Raw genomic sequence first — 23,113 nt, 5'->3', positions numbered from 1 at the left:
GAAGTGCATTGCTTTACCCGGTTTCAGGATTAAGATTATGCCAGCTTCTTTTCAGCATGGTTAAAAGTTGTGAAATCTTAGCATTACATTAATGATGGCTACAAGGTAGAGTAATGGCTATGTGGAGTAGTTGTTTGATGACCTTGTTGGAAATCCCATCTGGCCTGTTGCTTTCCTGTTCTTTAGATATTCTTAACTATTTCATTGGGTGACATTGGTTGGGTATCATTTGGGATATTTGCACATTTCAGCATATGGTGTACACTTGTATGAACTTTCCTGATGAAATGTAGTTTGGACTGGATTGTTTTTCTCAATTGTCAGCAAATGCTTCTACTTTCTCAGCAACATGATAGACCAAACCTATTTTACCATAGATTGGCGGGAGGAGTTTGCAACCCATTCTGAAAATCTTTGTTATCTTCCAGAGTGAGTCATCTTCAGTGTTTAGAGATAGCAGTTTCATATCCCACTGTGGTTCCGATGGTTCCTCACTACTTATTGGACTGAATAGGTGGCTCTACTGAGGGTTTGTTGATCCTCAATGGCTTGTGATATCGGTGCCTGGCTCTGTTCTTCTCATGATGAGATTCTTGATTTCTTTTGGGAGGTGTTTGAGCATGGCGTTGAGTAGGTAGCAACTAGGAGTATTGTTGTTATCTCTTTTTCTGGGTTGTGTATTGAAATGTTAATTATCTCTTTAGATTTGATAGTTGGTATTGCATCTATGAACTTGAGGAGTGTGTTAGGTATCTTTTCCAAGTTGATTACTGATAGATGATCAGGTGCATTTTCCTGTTCTAAACCTAAGTGAAGTAGTACTCAGTTGTGGGTTGAAACTGAGAATGCTAACAATTCCAACACTAAGAATTTAAATGCATTAAAAATCCACTTTACAATGGAACTGGAAGCTAATGACTGTCTGCCCTTCCTTGATACACTAATCACACATCTTCCAGATGGTTCCTTATCATTCTTGGTTTATAGAAAACCCACACATAGAGGGAGATATTTACACAAACAATCGCACCATCACCCAACTCAACAATATGGTATCCTAAAAACACTAACCCACAGAGCTAGAGCGATTTGTTCTGATGACATTGCTCTCACTGCTGAACTCAGTCACTTACATCACACCTTCTCGGCCAATGGCTATAATTTCCATAAGATAGACAAAATACTAAATGCTCCCCAGAAATCCCCCCATCCTGTCTATCATAGAAGACTACAACAAAACTGTCATCATCCGATACATTAAAGGCACATCTGAAAAGATATCTAGAGTGCTTAACAAACATCAACTACACACTGTATTTAAACCGCATGTGAAATTGGCAACGCTCATCCTTTTACCCAAGGATAGAATCTTTCCTTTTTCACATCCAGGAGTCTATGAAGTGCCCTGTTCGTGTGACCGAATTACTCTAGATGGACATACACCTCAGTGAACATAAAAAATACATCCCACTATCACTATGGGCAAGTCAGGTCTCTAGCAGACCATGCTTTAGATACCCCTGCACATAGGATGCTGCACAGAAGATTTTATAAGTCAGAGAGGTTGTTCCTGAAATCAACAGAAGTCTTGAAACATACTCCAAATCTCAACAAGTATGGCTGTATGAATTTGCCAAAGATTTGGGAGACAGTCATCTTAAGACCAAATTAATACCTTCTTTCTCTCTCTCTCTCTCTCTCTCTCTCTCTCTTTTTTTTTTTTTTTCAACATAGATGACCCCTAATTAGGACTTTATGTTGTATGTTGCAATTGTTCAAACTAGTCCCATGGTTATACTGGATTGTGGTTGTCTTGTGTACTGTGACAAACCTTTTTTTTGTGCTCTGAAGATCCTGGATAGAATACCGGCCAAATATCAGCAATAAGTTAATAAATAGTTATTTTCTTATCAGTGTCGGTTCTCATCAATACCGTTAAAATTAATCAACATGCATGATGAACACATAAGCCTTCTTACATGGTCCAAAATCTTCTTAGAGGTCCAAAAATCGGGGTTTCTTTGTAGCAGCAAAATTGTTGAGGATTTTACCATTCTGATTAGTGGTCCTGCTATTTTAGGGTAAGTGCTCGGTTTTAAAGTCACCTGCTATTAGAATGCTCAGTTTGTAATGTTATGTCTATCTATCCTTTTATTTTAATCTTTTCTTATCTAATCACTTTCTATCTTAATATTCCTTATTTTATCAATATCCTACCAGCTGCACCATTTGTTATTGTCTATTTTCCTATCTTCGTTCTGGGTTTTATATCAGGCATATCACGACACCTTAGCTTACTTAAATTTCCTTTCTCTCTTCTATCAAATCCTACTGGACATGCTATTATTTGTAATCTTATTTATATATCGTGTTGCCCCCTTTTCTCTTTATTGAGATCCCTTTTTTATTTGTTTAATACATGGCTATTATCATCTTAGCTCTTTCACATATGCAAGCAAATCGCTGGTCTCCTATTAAATTAATTTATTTCTTAGGATCTTTGCAGTCTAATTGGCCTCTTTACTTTCTAAACATTATCTTATCACACAACAATCTGATACCCTATAAGTATTAACACATTTATTTTTTTACTGTGCCAGGCTAATACCTATGATAGAAAGGATTCTTGCTCAGGGTGACTCCTTCAGAGTGATATATGATAACTTGAATCAGAAGTAATCTTATCCCTCCGCTTGTTTATTTCTTTCTTACAGTCGTGGCTCGCTTAATATATTCATTCTCTTGGGTTTATCCCGCTTAGTTCATTGATTTTTTTATGAGCGGTGGTTTTGAATTCATATAACACAAATAGATCAGGCAAGTACATAAATGAAACAGTTTAATGAGCCTTAAAGAGATGTACAATTATGCAAATCAAACAAGTTAATGTGGATGCACTCAATTTAGATCAAAGGCTCTAAATAATTTATACTAATTACACATACTAAATTGCAATAATCACTAATACAATCAATTTTTGTATAATCTCATAGGTAATCATCATACCATTCTGATGCATGTGACCTTGAGTTAACACAATAACATAATTTATACATTCAACTTAGCATAATCAGATATCTACTCGGCCTCGTGGGCAAACAAATCTTGACACTATTTCGGGCCTATGCCCAGTTGTGGGCTATTCTTACAGTCCCTTAAAGCTTAGTCCATTACAAATGTTCTCACGGGAATTCACTCTCTTCTATAACAGGAAATAGGATTTTAAAAGTCTACATTACCATCTCTGTCCTTGAATTCTTAAATTTTGTTCCTGCCTTGTCTGGTCATCAAGGCCTTCATTATGGTCCCTTTAGAGGATATCTTCCGTCGATCTGAGCAAGTAGAATCTCATCGGGAAAACTGGGAGGTAGCACAGTAACGTTTCCTTGTACGGCCGGCATCAATTTGGTTCTTCCGTTGCATGACAACGCACAGCTATCCTAGAGCATGGACATAGCTTGGCCCAATATGAACGCTACAACAGACGAACCAAATGCCTTCTCCGACGACGAGCTCGACCACTGTCCGAGAGATCAGGAACCAGGAATCCAGAAAAAAAGATCTCGAGTTGTGCTTGCAAGGCCTTTTTGTTTAATTTTCTCCTCTCGGCAATTCTCGATCTTCGCGATGCGTGCCAACGTGGTCACGTGAGCTAACATCAGTCTCCTTAGCTCCCTCTATTTTAATCGCACATGTGCCCTCTTTCCTTTCCTGTAAAATGCTTAGCTTTCCTTTTCCAGTACTTCTCTCTCTCCCTTCTTTTTCATAATGCAGGATGGCAAAAGTGACCCTTGACCCCGGACTCATTGGCCTTGCTAATTTAGTACTAGAGACTGGTCTTTTTTAAGTGGATTTGTCAGCCTACATGGATCTATAACTGGTCCACACTTAATACAGATTATATATAAAAGCTTACTATACAAATTTATCTGATTCCTAATTTATAATTGTTTTGCACTTGTAAACAGCTTACACTTATCCAGTTGCCAACGTTCCATATTCTCTGCCTAAGTTGTATTAAAGTTGTGACCTGAATAATTTACATTAAGCATTTCTTAGCCCTTTCAGGACACAACAGTAGGTTGTTAGTGAGTTGGTATCAAGTAGCTGTTTGCTGGTAGAGTTGTACACAGACTGTGAAAATCCACAGTCTGTGTACAACAGCCAGTGTTAGTGGTTGAGGGTTTTTTGATTTTTGCTGTGCACAAAGTTGCATTTGATGAGGATACCCATGCTGCCACCCCTGGTGTTGGGCCTGTCATCGTGATATAAAAGTAGCTTTAGAGCCTTAGATTGTTGGCTGGGCAGAGATGTGAGGTTGCAATAGCAGGATTTCAAGAGTATTTGACCCTTTGCCCTCCCACAGTGCAAATGTCTGGTAGGTTTACAACCTCTCATAGGTAAGATTGTATTTGTACATAATTTGCATTTTTTTGTGCTTTGCAAGGATAAAATGCTGAATTACTCTTAAAGCAAATTTATTGCTCTTTTTTTTTTTTTTTAATCTACCTTGTGAAACTTGCTTTCTGAGGCCCTTTCTAATAGAAAAATGTTTTTTAGTAAAGGTATCATATTTTATAATGGTTATTTAAAAAGTTAAATTTATTATAGCAAAATTCTGTATTTTATTTTTTATTCATTATCAGCCTGAAGATGCTGGATGTCATCCAGACTATCGTTTTGATGAATTCGGGTTCAGGATTGAGGAGGAAGGTAAGATCTTACCATCAAATTATAACACCTCTGCCTGTTACATGAAGCATTCTAATTTTAACATTCCAAACACAATTAATTAATTGTGTTTGGAATGTTAGCACTTTCTTGTTTAGATTTTCAAAGTATGTTGAAATTTTTTCACTTGGTTATACTATGAATTAAAGATGCCAAGAAATTGTGTTCTTGGTTTTTCGTAGAAAGGCTTATACATTGGTTGCACATGATTACTAAATAACTTAAGGAATTCACAACATATACTGGAATATAAATTAAAATGAACTTTAATATATACTTCCTATATTTCGGCAACGTCGTGTTGCCATCTTCATGGGAACATAAGATTAAGACACGTGCGTGCAGGCACTAAAAACAGCAAATGAGGTCAAAGCGAGGAAACTTCTGTTTTTCCTAAAATCCTGATGGTGTCCCCTAGCGGACTATATTAGGTATTCTTGGTCGTTGGGCTGAAGTTCTCAAGATGTATGCCTTCCAAATTTGGTCTATTCTATATGACGTCTCGTGCACTTAAATAAGGCAGATAAAGAATTTGAGAAAGTACGGATCCTGTCTAAAATCTCCCAAATTTCTGGGAGTCAGATAGCAAGAACTCCTACAGAACATATTTCTACACGACATCACAGCCCTCTTTGCCCACGTACTCTGCTCCGAATATTTCGTGTGGCAAAACAATTTTTACCTTCAAAATGAAGGTACAGCCATGGGCTTACTGCTCCCCCCTTCCCTAGTGGCTAACTTTTATATGGAAGACTTTGAAATTTCACCATTGAAATGGAAAAAAACAACTCCCTTCCATTCCTAGACACACTTATCATACATCTTCCCTCTGGCTGTCTCTCCTTCTCAGTCTACCGCAAACCTACACCCACAGACCAATACATACCAACACCCAACACAAAAACTAGGTGTCATAAGCACCCTTAAACACAGAGCTCAAACTATTTGTTCCAATGAACAAATAAACCAGGAATACAAGATCATCAACCAAACATTTATAAAAAAAAATGAATATAATAAAAAAACTATTCACAAGATCTTCCACAAAGATATCAGTAAGAACAAAAAAGATTTCAGGAATGCTATTGCCATTCCTTATGTTAGAGGCATTTCTGAAAAAATAGACAGAACACTATGCAAATACAACATTAAAATCACCTTTAAACCCCTGAATAAGTTAAGACACCTACTCCGTTCTTCTAAAGATCCTCTTCCACACCTAGCCCACCCAGGGGTATACAAACTACAATGCACATGTAACATACCATACATAGGGGAAACAGGGCGAACTATCCCAATTAGACAAGACAAACACAAACAACACATTAAATACCTCCATTTTGGAAAAACCGGCCTTTCTGACCATGCACTCCAAACATACCACAGAATTGATTGGAAAAATACCAAGTCCCTACATCGCACCAAAACCTAGTTTGAGAGGAAATTTAAAGCGTCATGTGAAATGCTCAAACATAACCCAAATCTCAACAAAAATGATGGCCTAACCATTCCAAGAATGTGGAAGACCCATCTACAACCTGTATAACAACCCAAACTAGCCGAAGAAAAATCCTACTACAAGAAGACAACCTGGTGAAGTGTTTGTAACATTCAACAGCAACTGAAGGAAATCATATTATAACAATCAGAACTGTACAAATCCAGAAGAATATTAATACATGAGGACTTGAGCAGTTATTCTAGTTGTAATTTTTTATTTTATTTTATTTTTATCACTAGAGGTCAGGCTAGGTAAAACGATTAATTAACTATGTAGATTTAGTTTACCAGTATACAGGGCTGTTTACCAGTATATGTATGTATCCTTCTGATGATGACCTCAATACAGGGGTCGAAACGTCAAGTGCTATTTTATTAATAATTAATAAAATAATATTTTCAACACGTGTGTTTTTGTGTCCCTAAATTTATAAATATGAAAGTTTATATATGATTTCAAGACTGGGCTACTTGTATAGAGGCTAATAACTTCACATCAATTGCCTTAGTATCCCATAATGCGAGGTACATATCCTTATGGACATGTATAATGTTATGCATTATGGGAAGTGCCACTATCTAGACTGGTTTCAATCTTTATTGAGGTATGTTTAAGTTCTAGTATACTCTTCAAAAAAACTCTAAAGGATCACTACTAAACTCATTGTTCCAGAAGAGAAAACTGAGCAGTGGTTCCACCAAGTGACACACAAAAACCCACCACCAAGTTGAACCTCTCTACTCTCCAGGAGCAACCCAATTACAAACATAATAAATGTCATCAGTGGGAGCCAGACAAAGAGATAACAATGTTGATATTTCCCATATACAAGTAGTCAAAAGGTGTCTCAACTTGTTACTAAAATACTATGGATTAGAGATAGATGTTGAAATTCTTTTCAGTTGATTATACTATAAATTAAAGATACCAAGAAATTATATTCTTATATTTGACAATCAACATCATGGCTGCTTTAATCAACTATTGACCCTAGCCTAACCTCTGTTGAGAAAAATAATAGTAATATTTATATACATAAATATAATATATATTAGTGGCTTCTGGTTGGAGTTTTTTCACTTGGTTATACTATAAATTAAAGATGCCAAGAAATTATGTTCTTGGTTTCATCCAGGAGTTTAGTTTTCTATGGACTTTTTTTTTAAAAGTTCTGTTTATGGTCTGAGGACCACTCAGATTCACTATCCATTTCTGTTCTTCAAGGTTCCTGTATCCAATATACCTAGTCTTGCCATAAATACTGTTACAGTTTCTGCACACCTTAGCAGTGCCCACAGAATTGTGTGGGTTCATTTCTGTTAGTGGCACTGTGTGCAGCAAACATTTGTGTGTTTCTCAGTAGAGAGAGAGTTGTCTAGCTCAGGGGTCGGCAAACTTTTGAGAAGGAAGAGCCAAACCTGTCCCTCACAACAATTTAAAAATTAATCGAGAGCCATAAATATATTTTAACAAATGAGAAAATTTATAGTAATATTATAGTAAATTTATAGTATTATATAACAAGTTATAATATTAATTATATCATTATTAAATGAAGAAAAAATCACACAAAAAATATTGCTCTCATTGTTTTTAATCAGTGTGAGCAATGAGCTAGCATTTCCTTACAAAGGTTCTGTATGCCCAGTTTGTAACTAGTCGTTTTAATTTAATGCACAATTTCAAGTTGACATCAGTAATTTGGCTCCTCAATTTACATTTAATGAAATTCATGTTAGAAAACGACTGCTCACATAAATATGTAGATCCAAAGATACTGAGAACACCAAATGCATATTTTTTTAACTCATGATATGAGTCTGGAAGACAATTCCAAGTATTGAAATTCATTGAGTCTGCCTTCTGTTGTTCTTTTATAGCAGTCTACTTGCGCTGTGAAATCAGACTGCATTTTTCTTTTTCTAGTTCTTCTATTTCAGTACCAAGACGTACAAATTTGGGGCTCCATAAGTCTTTGTTTGTGAAGTCCAGCAGTTGTATTTCAAAATTAGCCATGTCAATATCAAATGGAGAAAAATTTAATTCCTTCATATTGCCATTAAGAGAATTTGTAATAAAAACTAGAGTTGCTTTATTATTTCTGAATTCCTGAAACCTTTGAAGAAAAGATTTTCTCATGTTTAAAACTGCTGTCTTGAAATAATCTTTCTTAATGAGGGCATTGTTTTCTCGGCGATATTGAGACAAGTTTGGGAAATGAACTAAAGTTCCCCTCTCTAAATCTTCAGAGAGCAGAATCAATTTCTTTTCAAACGAAATAACTTCCTCTAGCATTGAAAACGCAGTATTTCCCTTGCCTTGTAATTTACGATAGAGCCGACTCAATTGTGATGCAATGGCCATCATAAAGTACAATATTTGCAACCACTGATCTGATAATTCTGGATGTTAAACATCCTTGTTGTCGAGGAATAGTTTGATTTCATTTATGCAAGATGCAAAACGCTTTAACATGTTGCCTCTGGAAAGCCATCGAACCCTGTTGTACTGGAGAAGATCTGAATACTCGCTCTCCATTTCACTTAGCAACTCTTTAAATTATCGATGGTCAAGTCCACTTGCTATAATGGTGTTGGTAATCTTAATTAACAGCTCTGGGTTGCTTAAGGGTCAAAGCTGTATAACTGAGAGGAGACCTCCACATAGTCTTTAAAGGAATGCGGAGAACCAACCAGGGCTTCTGACCTAATGTCCAGTCCTCACCTTCTCATGGTGCACCCTGTTGGGTATCTATCTATCTACCAGGATACTGAACAAACGAGGATGGGCTGGCAATTTGGGATTTAGCCGACCAAATTGTATTCTTATTGGCTTAAACCAATATACAAAATGATGGTACAACATGACAAAATTTCACGGCTGGCGTTGCCCAGTTAAACAAGGCCCCTGTTGTTTTCGCCAGAGTACCAGGCCGAACAGTGAAAATTTAACTACTGGAACAAATCTGAAAGCACACACCCCAACTCAACTACACCAGAGTTAAATATCAGTACTGTCAACATAAGAAGCCTGAGTGGCAAAGAAATGGAGCTAGCTGAAGAATTAGATAAGTACCAGATCGACATAATACGGATGACTGAAACTAAAAAGACAAAAACTGATGAGATCTTTCTGAGCAATAAATACAAAATGTTATATTCAGAAAATGACAATCAAGGAAAAGAAGGAGTAGCCATAGTATTCAACACTAAATACGAGGCTAATCTTCTTGAATGGCAGTCAGTCTCAAGTAGAGTGATGTGGGATAATATCAGAATGGAGAATTGGACAATGAGACTTATTTGTGCCTATGGTCCCACAAAAGGTTCTACTAAGGGAAAAGTGGAGGAATTTTTTGATGCTTTAGAAAAAGCAACTGACACAATGAAAAAGGAAAAGTTGGTCCATGTTGGGGATCTAAATAGCAGAGTAGGAAATGATTGTCAGACATACAAAAATGTTTTCAGAAAATTTGGAGAAAAAGAGCAAAGCTAATAATAATGGCAAATACCTGTTGGATTTCTGCTCAGGACATGGACTAGTTATTCCTAACACCATGTTCCAACATAAAAATGTGCAAAAATTCACATGGAGAGAAGAAGCAAGGAAGAAGAAAAGTCTCATTGACTATGTTATTGTTGATAGTGATGTTTTCTCCCTGGTGCAGGACACCAGAGTGTACAGAGGATTGGATTTGAAATTGGAAGTGATCACTATTTAGTCTTGAGCAAGATAAAATTGAATTTCATATTGAAAAGAATAACATGTAAGAAAGTTTTAAAGCAAATGAAAGTTCAGTAGCTCTCAGATGTGAACTGTAGACTAAAATACAGAAAGATTATTGAAGAAAAAATGAAAGAGTTTGAGAACAGGAACCAAAACTTGGAGATTCGGTGGCAAGCCTGGAAGAAAACCCTGATTGATTCAGCCACAGAGGCATGTGATGAGGTTGTCTGCAAGGATAGAAAAATCAGAACTCAATGGTGGACACAGGAAGTTAAAGAGGCAGTGAAGCAAAAGTTGAAAGCATATCAAAAGTTGCTGGCCAATAAGTCAACTTTTGCTCTTAGAGAATACAGAGACAAATGCAAGAATGCTAAACACTGTGTAAAACTAGCTAAACAAAAGTCATGGGTGGACTTTGGCAAGAACATAGAAAAAATATCCGGAAGGTGGTAAGATATTCTGGAGGTTGTTAAAGAAACTTAGAAATGGAGGAAAGAGTGCTGTAAAAGGAGATAGAGATGATAAAGGTGACATGAAAACAGGAGAAAAAGATATCCGTGAAGTATGGAGTAATTACTTTGAAAAGCTAAATGAAACAAGCAGTGATAGCACTGTGGTAAAAAAACACTCAACAAGCATACAGTCATGAATACATATCCATACTTGAAGTAGAAAAAGCCATCAAAGGCTTGAAATGTGGAAAGGCAGCAGGAGTAGATGATATTCGACCAGAAATGCTGAAGTATGGTGGTATAAACGTTTTACAGTGGCTGCACTGCATAGTTCAGAAAGCCTGGACAGAGGGACCAATTCCCAATGATTGGAGTAGAGCTCTAATAGTACCTGTATATAAAAAGGGAAATAAAACTGAATGTGAGAATTACAGAGGTATTTTTCTACTGTGTGTGCCTGGCAAGATCTATGCAAGTATACTTGAGAAACAGTCGAGAAGAATTGTGGAAAAAAAGCTTGAAGAACAAGCTGGATTAAGGCCAAATAGAGGCTGTCAGGATCAGATATTCACTTTACAACAGATAATTGAGAAAGCATGGGAATATAACAAAGATTTGTATTTAAGTTTTGTCGGTCTGGAAAAGGCATATGACAAGGTGCCAAGAGAGAAGCTATTCACTATGCTACAGTTATATGGTGTCAATGGGGCATTATATCAAGCAATACTTAGTCTTTATTTGAGTTCTAAGTCAGCAATTAGAATTGAAGGAAGTACAGGAAGATGATTTAATGTTAAATCTGATGTGAGACAAGGATGTACATTATCCCCTCTGTTATTCATTATCTATATGGATCACATTATGAAGGAAAGTGGTATTAAACATGATATCAGAATTTGAGATGTTAAAGTCAGCACTTTGCTTTATGCGGACGATGTTATACTTCTAAATAAATCCACTACAACTTTGCAAGATTCCCTGACTAAATCGAAGAACTGTTTGAATAGATATGGTATGAAGGTGAGCATTAAAAAGACAAAGACAATGAAAATAGTTAGAATTGTTGAAAATGTGAACTGTGTTGTGAACGGGGAATCTGTGGAACACGTAAAACATTTCAGCTACTTAGGCACGATTTTTACTGAAGATGGTAAATTAAATATGGAAATAGACAACACATTGAACAAAGCTGGTATGGTGGGAAGTCAATTGAATAAATTCATATGGAATAAGAGAGAAATTAGTCGGAACACTAAATTAGCTGTATACAAGACAGTGTTCAAACCAGTTTTAACTTATGAATCTGAGAGCTGGGTCAGAAGTAAAACACTTCACCAAAGACTAGAGACCATAGATATGAGTGTCCTGAGAAAGATTGGAGGCATTAACAGATGGCATCAATGGCAATATCATATTAAAAATGAGGATATTAGGAAAGAACTTGACATTGTCAGCATCCAGGAATGCGTTAGCAGAGCTAATCTCAGGTGTAAGGTCACTTGAACAGAATGGGTGAGGAAAGATTAGCAAAACAAGTGTTCTCTGCCAGGTTGGCAGGAAAACGACCCAGAGGAAGACCAAGATATAGGTGGATTGATACGGTACAAAGTGCCTTAGACGATAGAAATATAAGATCTGATAATGTTGGAGTCTTGACAAGTAACAAACTGATTTGGAGGAAAATTGGAGATAGGAAGATAGTAATGATGTAAATTTTTCGTGTAGTACTATCATATCCTGTACACCCCTTGAGGGTATATGTCAGGAATTTGATGATGATGATGATAATTTTATCAATTTCTTCTATAAATGTTTGTGCACAAAGTTCTTTCTGGTGGAGTATACAATGGAAAGTAATCGCTTCATGATTAATTTTTCCTTTTAAAATGGAAACAAAACCCTATTTTGCACCTGTCATACTTTTTGCACCACTGCCCTGCCTATCATTTGCTCAACCATCCCCTCCATTCCTTCTGTATATCCCGTCCAAGATTGCTTTTCCTTCCCTGACATCGCGCATCTTAGTGTCACGAAGTTTTGCGAGACCTATAAAACAAATGAAATCACCATTATGTGAATTAAATCCTTTAAAAATTTTATAAATGAAACTATGATAGTTTTATTTTCATTTTCAATTTTACTTATGAGCCACATGTATGTACCCAAAGAGCCACATGTGTCTTGCGACCCGCAGTTTTTCGACCCCTGGCCTAGCTGTATGGGTTAACATTAACATGCAGTTGGAGATTATTCGAACTGCATTGCTGCGGCTCGCGAGCCACATGTGGCTCTTTGGGTATACTTGTAAACTAGCACTTTACAAGGTTGGAATGCATCCACCTCTTATTTTCAACATGCTAAAAACATTATTAAATTTTGCTGTAATGAAATACAGAGCCTGGAGATTTTTCAGTAGTTATGATAAACAACATCCCATGAAAATTCCTTTCATTTTCAGTTTCACAAAGACAGGCTGCCCTTTCTAAGTATGTTTCATGACAGCTGTTAATGTTTCTGGCTGCAGCACCCTAATTTTTTCACAGATTTTCTCCTTCAGCTGTTGTATTGTCTGAGGCATGTTCACATACACCTTTTCCTTCATATAACCCTCATAGGTAGAAGTTGGGAGCCACCAGATCTGGAGAATGTGATGGTCAATTAATTGCAGAGCTTCCTGAAATGATTTTCAGAATAAAATTGCATGATTTTGGTTCATCGTTGAATTGTGAACTTTTCCATGATTAATTTCTGAAATGTTCCTTAGAATGCCTGAAAAAATAAAACAAAAAAATTAATAATAAAAAACGTTATTCCCTTTTTAAACCCCCCCCCCCAACCGGCCACAACATCTATAGATGTTCAGCTTAATCTGGATACGAAGCTCTAGCACCCATTGAATAACATGGATAAGAAGTACAATTTGGTGTCACTATTTCATCCTGTAGAGAGGTTAAACCTCTTCATGATTTATGGGTCACTATGTATAAATTTAAGCATTTTCATATATGAAGTATCAAAGTATTTAAATGTATTTTATTTATGTTTTTTTTATATATATTTAATTTATATTTTAATTTAATGCATCATCCCATAATTCATAGTACATGTGCACAAGGATATGTGCATTGCATTATGGGATGTTAAGGCAATTAATGTGAAGTCATTAGTCTTTATATGCATGTAGCCCAGTCGTGATGTTACTTCATGCACGAACTTTGTTTGCTTACACTTGGATAAAGGATTAAACCTAGACCATAATTTCTTGGCATCTTTAATTTATAGTATAACTAAGTGAAAAAAAAAAATTCAAACAAAAAGTTTTTTTTTTTTCTGGAATTTCTTCTGGAATTATTTCTGGAATTTTTTCTTTTTAATTTATTAACTTTAGATGGACCAGAACAAAATTCCAACAAGCTCTTGAGTGTTCCTTTTATAGAAGATCCACAACACAGATTACAGTGCATTGCTTATCTAGAATTCACTCATAATAATGAAGTAGGAGATCTGACTTGGGACAAGGTATTTATCTCTCTTTCTGCTATGCAGTCTTTAGCTATTTAAATATTTTGAAAGTTTCTTTTCTTGTTGAAATGCCTGTAATTCGTCATGAAATTTAGTTGAAAATGATTAAATTTGATATATATATATATATATACACCCCGTATAATATAAAATGATAAGCCTTTTTTTGTAACGTTTTTGTGTCAAGTTATTTGAAACGTTTTGAAACTCATGGGCTACCCTGAGTGTTGAATCTTCAAAATTCGAGTCATCAGAATTCAAAGAGAACTGGCTACCAGACTGGAACTCAGGGGAGGTGGGGGGGGGGGGCAGAACCTCCCTTTCGAGTCTTCAAAATTCGATTTATCAGAATTCAAAGAGAACCGGCCTACCAGTCCAGAACTCGGGGGGGGGGGGGGGGGGCATAGGTGTCGGGGGGGGGCAGAGTCCCCCTAGTGTGTGTGTATATATATATATATATATATATATTATTATTATTATTATTATCTGAGACTTCCAGGGAGTCCAGGACTCGAGAGAAGCTAGCTATACATCACTCAAACCAGCTGTCATACCTTCCCTTCAATTCATTCACACCAGATGCACTCACTAAACCTAGAGCAAATTATTTCACTCACTCACTGCTCTCTGGGAGAAAACCTAGCTCTTACCCCCTTTCTTGACTGCAAATAAATTTAACTTCTATGGATACCCCAGTGTTCTCTCACCACCTTTCATATAATGAAAAATGTGATCATTTGATATCCTATAACACCCATTCAAAAGTTTATAGACCTCTATCATATCACCCCTCTTTCTCCTGTTAACCAGCGTCTGCAATCCACATACTCGCAATCTGTCCTCATAATCTAAATCTAATCTTTGTAACTCTTCTTTGAACCTTTTCCACAGCCTCTTTATACCCTTGGAACACGGGAGACCAAATCTGTGCACAGTAATCCAGGTGTGGTCTTATCAAAGCCTTATAAAGAGGCAAAATTATTTCCTTATCCATACATGTCAAGGTTCGCTATTACAATTATCTTCTAACTTGTATTTGGAACATTTACTATGTGAAACTTCAAATTTCTATCCACCATTATGTCAAGATCCCAAGTCTCATCAGCTTCCTATAGCATTACCCCACAAATATAATATGCTGCTGAAAATCTCATCATGCCAAAGTGCATAACTTTACACTTGCTAACATTAAACTGATAGCCATTTTCATTTGCCCAAATTTTCAGTCTATTCAAATCATTTTGTATGTGCTGGATATCAGTAGTATCCCTAATTGCCTTGCCTATCTTCATATCATCTGCAAACAATTGCACATCTCCTGTTAGTCCCTTCCTATTGCTATTAATGTATAGATTGGAACAGTGGACAAGGACTAAACTCCGAGGTATGCCACTGGTCACCTTAAATCAGGCAGATTCACACCCACTGTATACCACTTTTTAATATCTGATCAAAGTCAAGAGACAGTTTATATTTCAATCGCATATTTTCGAGTTTATTCAGCAGCCCCTTTCATTTGTTATCCTATCAAATACATTAGAAAAATCCAACATTATCATTGTATCCATTTCTTTTATCCAATTCGGCTGTAACATTGTTATAAAATGTGAGCAAGTTGCTAAACCATGACCTTCTTTAGTAAACTCATGCTGCTCCTTGCAGAGTATAGTTTATTTGTCTACCCATTTCTGTATGTGAGTTCTTACCAACCTCTCTAAAATCTTCACTACCACACCATAGATAGTGATAGGTCGGTAGTTAGCCACATCAGTTTTTGCACCACCCTTATACAATGGAACTTTCATAACATTCTTTTGATTCCTGTGGTATCATTTGCTGAGCTGAGACTCAAGTTATGCAAACATGCGAAAGGCCTAGCTAAATCAGTTGTACATTCCTTTAGCAAACGTCAATATTTCATCTGTTCCTATTGACAAATTCTTATCCAGGTTATACAACAGCTCTTCAGGCTCATTTTCATGAACCTCTAACTCTTCATCCAATGTAGTAATAGCACTGTGCACCATGTTACATACACCTAGTTGATATATCTTAGCAAATTGAGCACTCGTTAATTGAATAATCTCATTAGCTTCTGACTCTAGAGTACTATCTGTATTTAGTAAAGTTACTCTTCCATTATTTCTTTTGCTTGCAGCAGAATGATAAAATTCTTTTGGATTGCTTTTAGCCTGCATAGCCAATTTCTTTTCATACTCTGATTTAGCTTTCCATGCAATACTTTTTTGGCCTGCACTTTATATCATTCATAACTCCTCTCACTTTTATTTTCATGATATTCTTTCCACATCATTTTCTTCTTGTGGATATCTTGCTTAATAAGGTTGGACATCCATTACACTCCAAACCTATTTATTCTTTGAACACAAGGGATACATTCAGAAACTGCCTTAGTTATGCACTTTTTCAAAGATTCCCATGCATTGCTGTCATTTTTCCCATTCAGTAACTGATATCATGGGACCAAAGATAGTATTCTCCTAAGGTGATTATAATTTCTAGCTAGATCAGCATGTAACCTGTTCTAATGGAAACATAAATATAATTAGATACTTCCCAAGAAAGCATAACATGATCATAAATAACTTGATATAAGACTTGATTAGAGCTAAGGTGATACATAATTAGAAGTGTTGAACACAAGGAACTGACAACTGAGTATAGAAATACATATAAGACAGCCGAAAAACATCAATAAAACCAATAATGAATAAATGAATTATGCAAACAATGAATTTAAAAGAACTGAAAATAAAGAAAAAAACGGGACAAAACACCTGTTATGTACATTGCAGTTTACATGTATATAACATTTTGCTTGCTGTCATCAGATGTAGATAACAGAAAAATTGAGTTTGTTATGTGGATTTTATGAAATAATGTATTAAAAGGAGTTTGGTTGGGTCAAGAGTAAATTTCTACAAGGGGAGGGATAGTAAAATACTTGAGTTTATGTACATTGAGTGGTTCTTATCTCTCAAGTTCAGAGCAGCATAATTTGGTTTTGTTTTCTTAGAAATCGATAATGGGGACTTTGTCAGGGGTATGTTTTAATTGTATGGCATGTAAGGATATTTCAGTGCTGGAATTTTTTTGCTGTTAATGATTTGTTTATCTTCTTCACCCATAGTCTATTAAGAGTGTTAGGGCACTATAAAGATGACAGCCTGACATACTCTCTGCAGGTGTTTCTGTCCTGGGATCTCCTTAACAAGAGAATTAGTCAGTTTTCTAATATTATCTGTCCAGTTGATTCTAGATCTAGCCTAGATCCAGCTTTCTGGTGCTATTTAAGGTAAACTAAATGATTAGATCTAGCCATGTGGCCCAGCCATTGGAACTGTTTTCGATGTATTTTAGTGATGATATTTTTCCTCAAGGATCATGCTGGACCATGCCTTACTTCATGTAATATGCATTTGTTATACCAGCCACTGAATTAGAAAAATCAGTGGTTTCCATATAAACATGCAACTGCCAATACTGATCTTCTTCTATTCCCTAAGCATAGTTCACTGAGATGTAGGTCTGGAACAGTTGTGATTAAATGCTTCAGTCAATTGCTGAACATAGGAAGTTCTGTTTGTCCATACAAGCCTTCTCAGATAACAGCGATCTTGTTCTTGATAGACTGTCTTAGGACCACAGTTATGCCTCTTGGACAAACAATGTGGGTTATTTTTCCACTGATCAAACACCTGTGATATTTCAACTTTTGAGAAACCAGTCAGCTCTGATGTTTTCAAAATCATGGCTGCAGCCAGACGGGCACTCATAATAAATCATAATAGATCTTTTGAACTCCAAAAGATCCTTTGTTTTTCCCATTGGAATCAACATTATTGACGATTACTGACCAGCAGCATTCTTAAATAATTGCTTAAATACTTTTATTGATGAATAATTCAGTCACTTATCAATAAAAACAGTAGTGTGTCTGTAAAAATTCTAATCTGAATAATGATACAGCCTAATTTTTCTATGAAATGAATTTTATTGCAAGTCATAAAAGTTGCTTGCTTTTGTGTTTAATAGGTGGAACCACACTTGCCTCGTTCAGAAAAACTTAAGTCATTAGTGCAACAAGGAATTCCACATTCATTGCGGCCTCAGCTATGGATGCGGTTGTCTGGAGCTATGCAAAAGAAAGTTTCTTCCGACCTTACATACAAGGATGTCGTGAAGGCTAGTTCAAATGACCATGTGATGACATCCAAGCAAATTGAAAAGGTAAAAGTCGAGATGTTTTATGATATTAGTTTGGATGTTGAAATTTTGATGTCTTTATCTTAAAAATGGTTTTCAGTTATTATCAGGAAATTTTATTTAAGAAATATTTTGATTCTTGCAGGATCTTCTGCGTACTCTTCCAAGCAATGCTTGCTTTTCTCACATGAACAGTACAGGTATACCGAGGTTGCGCAGAATACTTCGTGGATTAGCATGGCTTTATCCTGACATTGGTTATTGTCAGGGAACAGGGGTGGTAATTATGATGTCAATCTTTATAATCTTTTTACATTTATATAATTATCTCCCATACTTTAGGAATGTTCTGACCATTTCATATTTAGGATAATTTTTGAAATAGGTTTCATAAATTCTGATATAGTTTAATTTTTGTGGTTATTTTTCATATTCTGTGATATGAGCCTGTATATTCACATTCACAGCAAGATGTTAATTTATTTCCAGTGACTCATTTTGCAGGCCCTGTAACTTTGATTCATTAGCCATAGAATTACATAAAATATACTTAAAGGCTTTAAATTTACAGAGCATTAACTACATCTATGAAAAGTAAATAAACCTTATAGAGTCACATAAGGGTCTGCTTGGTTAACCTAGTGGCTTTGCGCTTCACAACCATATGTCTGGGGAAGGAGTGTCCCAGGTTCAATTCCCGTCGAAGACGTGAGGAATTTGAGGATCTTCCTCAGGTATAGCCAAGTTAGCCAGTCTTGGGCGCGGGCAGTAGAGCTTTTTTCATCCTGCAAGCAGGCTAACCGGTCCCGTTAACACACGCTTCTACAGTCAAAAATATATCCCCCTCCCAGCGGCAGACTAGGCGACAGTTCGATTGGGAGTGGTACTAACAAGTAGTAACATGCGGACCCTGCATTGGAAGTAGAAATAACGCGTAGTTAAAGAAGATAGAGTCACATAAGGGTCAAAGATAAATGGAAGGAGACACCCCACATAGCTTTTTAAAGAAAATGCAGAGAACCGACCAGGTCTATTGACCTAATGTCCAGTCTTCACCTTCTTATGGTGTGCCATGTTAGTAGGTGTCTACTACCTGGATACTGAAGGAAGGACGATCAGTCGGCAAATTGAAATTTTGCTAACCAAATTGTATTCTGTATTGGCTTAACCCAAAATGGAATGATGATGCAACATGATTAAATTCCATGCTGGCTAGGTTACATCCAGTTAAACAAAAACCCCTGTTTTTTTTTTATCTGAGAACCAGAGTGAACAGTGAAAGGTCAGCTGTTGGAACATACGCAGCATCAGCAGAATTCAAGATGGACATCATCACTGTAAGAATTATCAAAGGAAAAGAACTAGACCTGACAGAAGAATCAGAGAGGTACTGTATATTGAAATTTATGGAGAGACTTGTTTGTGTCTATAGTCCCATAGGAGGTTCTATTAAGAAAGAAGTGAGACATTTTTTTGAGTCATTAGAGAAGGCAGCTGATAAGAGGAAAAGATGCTCCTTGTTGGTGATCTAAATAGCAGTGTTGGAAATGAATATTAGACATACAGAAATGTTTGAGAAAATTTGGAAAAAAGAACAAAGTTAATAATGATAAGTACCTGCTGGATTTCTGTTCAGGACATGAACTAGCTACTAGAAACAATGTGCCAACATAGATGTGCATGAACTCACATACAGAGAGAAAAGACAAGAAATAAGAAAAATTTCAGTAGTTGCATTGACAACATATTTGTTGATAGTGACATCTTCATAGTGGTTCAGGACACAAGAGGATACAAGGGGATTTGAATAGGAAGGGATCACCATTTCATTTTGAACAAGATGAAGTTGAATATCATATTGAAAAGAAAAGTACGAGATGTGACAATTCCCAGAATTATCATTTTGTTTTTAATACCTACTCTGTTAGTCTTTTGCCTCCCATTCGGTTATAGTCACCATACCATTTTACATAACTTAAAAAAACAAAACGGAACAAATCTGAAAAAACACCCCAACTCAACATCACCAGAGTTAAAGATCGGTACTATCAACATAAGAAGCCTGAATGCAAAGAAATGGAGCTAGCTGAGGAATTAGATAAGTACCAGATCGACATAATAGGGGTGACTGAAACAAAAAAAGAATAAAACTGGTGAGATCTTTCTGAGCAATAAATACAAAATGTTATATGCAGGCAATGACAATCAAGGAAAAGAAGGAGTAGCCATAGTATTCAACACAAAATATGAGGTTAATTTTCTTGAATGGCAGTCAGTCTCAAGTAGAGTAATGTGGGAAAATATAAGAATGGGGAACTGGATAATGAGACTTATTTGTGCCTATGGTCCCACAGAAGGTTCTACTAAGGTAGAAGTGGAGGAATTTTTTGAAGCTTTAGAAAGAGCAACTGACACAATGAAAAAGGAAAAGTTTGTCCATGTTGGGGATCTAAATAGCAGAGTAGGAAATGATTGTGAGACATTCAAAAATATTTTGGGAAAATTTGGAGAAAAAGAGCAAATCTAATAATAATGGCAAATATCTGTTGGATTTCTCTCAGGACATGGACTGGTTATTATTAACACAAAATTCCAACATAAAAATGTGCACAAATTCACATGGAGAGAAGAGGCTAGGAATAAGAAAAGTCTCATTGACTATGTTATTGTTGATAGTGATGTTTTCTCCCTGGTGCAGGACACCAGAGTGTACAGAGGATTTGAAATTGGAAGTGATCACTATTTAGTCTTGAGCAGGATAAAATTGAATTTCGTACTGAAAAGAATAACATGTAAGAAAGTTTTAAAGCGAATAAAAGTTGAGCAGCTCTCAGATGTGAACTGTAGACTAAAATACAGAAAGATTATTGAAAAGAAAATGAAAGAGTTTGAGAACAGGAATCAAACCTTGGAGATTCAGTGGCAAACTCTGAAGAAAACATTGATTGATTCTGCCAGAGAGGCATGTGGTGAGGTTGTGTGCAAGGATAAAAAAATCAGAACTACCTGGTGGACACAGGAAGTTAAAGAGGCAGTGAAGGAAAAGAAGAAAGCATATCAAAAGTTCCTGGCAAATAAGTCACCTTTTACTCTTACAGAATACAGAGACAAATGTAAGAAAGCTAAACAGTGTGTAAAACTAGCTAAACAAAAGTCATGGGAGGACTTTGGCAAGAATATAGAAAATAAATATCAAGAAGGTGGCAAAATATTTTGGAGGTTGTTGAAGAAGCTTAGGAATGGAGGAAAGAGGGGTGTAAAAGAAGTTGGAGATAATAAAGGTGACGTGAAAACAGGAGAAAAAGATATCCGTGAAGTATGGAGTAATTGCTTTGAAAAACTGCTAAATGAAACAAGCAGTGATGACAGCACAGTGGTAAAAAACACTGACCAGGCATTCAGTCAGGAATACATATCCATACTTGAAGTAGAAAAAGCCATCAAAGGCTTGAAATGTGGAAAGGCAGCAGGAGTAGATGATATTCGAACAGAAATGCTGAAGTATGGTGGTATAAAAGTCTTGCAGTGGCTGCAATGCATAGTTCAGAAAGCCTGGGAGGGACGAATTCCCGATGATTGGAGTAGAGCTCTCATAGTACCCATATATAAAAAGGGAAATAAAACTGAATGTGAGAATTACAGAGGTATTTCCCTACTGAGTGTTCCTGGCAAGATCTATGCAAGTATACTTGAGAAACGGTTGAGAAGAATTGTGGAAGAAAAGCATGGTGAAGTACAAGCTGGATTCAGGCCAAATAGAGGCTGTCAGGATCAGATCTTCACTTTACGACAAATAGTCGAGAAAGCATGGGAATATAACAAAGATCTGTATTTAAGTTTTGTCGATTTGGAAAAGGCATATGACAAGGTGCCAAGAGAGAAGCTATTCAATACGTTGCAGTTATATGGTGTCAATGCGGCATTATATCAAGCAATACTTAGTTTGAGTTGTAAGTCAGCAGTTAGAATTGAAGGAAGTACAGGAAGATGGTTTAATGTTAAATCTGGTGTGAGACAAGGATGTACATTATCCCCTCTGTTATTCATTATATATATGGATCACATTTTGAAGGAAAGTGGTATTAAACCTGATATCAAAATTGGAGATGTTAATGTCGGCTCTTTGCTTTATGTGGATGATATTATACTTCTAAATAAATCCGCTACAAGTCTACAAGATTCTCTGACTAAATTCAGTTGCTGTTGTAATAGATATGGTATGAAGGTCAGCAATAAAAAGACAAAGACAATTAAAATAGGCAGAATAATTGAAAATATCAACTGTGTTGTGAATGGAGAACCTGTTGAACAAGTAAAACATTTCAGCTACTTAGGCATGATTTTTACTGAAGATGGTAAATTAAATATAGAAATAGACAACAGATTCAGCAAAGCTGGTATGGTGGGAAGTCAATTGAATAAATTCATATGGAATAAGAGAGAAATTAGTCGGAACAATAAATTAGCTGTATACATGACAGTGTTCAAACCAGTTTTAACTGATGGATCTGTGCTGGGTCAGAAGTAAGACACTTGACTAAAGACTAGAGACCGCAGATATGAGATTCCTGAGAAAGATTATAGGCGTGAACAGATGGCATCAATGGCAATATCATATTAAAAATGAGGATATTAGGAAAGAACTTGACATTGTCATCATCCAGGAATGCGTTAGCAGAGCTAATCTCAGGTGGTATTGTCACTTAAATAGAATGGGAGACGAAAGATTATCAAAACAAGTGTTCTCTGCTAGGTTGGCAGGAAAACGACTCAGAGGAAGACCAAGATATAGGTGGATTGATACATTACAAAGTGCCTTAGACGATAGAAATATAAGATCTGATAATGTTGGAGTCTTGACAAGTAACAGACTAATTTGGTGGAAAATTGTAGATAGGAAGTTAGTAATGATGTAATTTTTTCATGTAGTACTGTCATATCCTGTACACCCCTT

The 23,113-nt window shown here is 36.2% G+C and overlaps 1 protein-coding gene across 1 annotated transcript in view; it reads left to right on the top strand.

Annotated features, from left to right (window-relative positions):
* The window catches only part of LOC150107901 (small G protein signaling modulator 3 homolog), a 231,624-nt gene that overhangs the window by 34,243 nt on the left and 174,268 nt on the right, over nucleotides 1-23,113 (top strand). The window contains exons 3-6 of the mRNA XM_090415425.1: nucleotides 4,647-4,713; nucleotides 13,799-13,929; nucleotides 17,989-18,183; nucleotides 18,305-18,439. Of these exons, the coding sequence (XP_090271551.1) occupies nucleotides 4,647-4,713; nucleotides 13,799-13,929; nucleotides 17,989-18,183; nucleotides 18,305-18,439 (528 nt within the window). The remainder of the gene's footprint in view (nucleotides 1-4,646; nucleotides 4,714-13,798; nucleotides 13,930-17,988; nucleotides 18,184-18,304; nucleotides 18,440-23,113) is intronic.

The sequence above is a fragment of the Typopeltis vanoorti genome, chromosome 3 (assembly GCF_054136105.1).
Source record: "Typopeltis vanoorti isolate ZY-2024b chromosome 3, IOZ_Tvanoo_1.0, whole genome shotgun sequence".
Lineage (NCBI taxonomy): Eukaryota > Metazoa > Arthropoda > Arachnida > Uropygi > Thelyphonidae > Typopeltis > Typopeltis vanoorti.
Note: the sequence above shows the minus strand (reverse complement) of the source record. Positions and strands in the feature narration are given on the sequence as shown.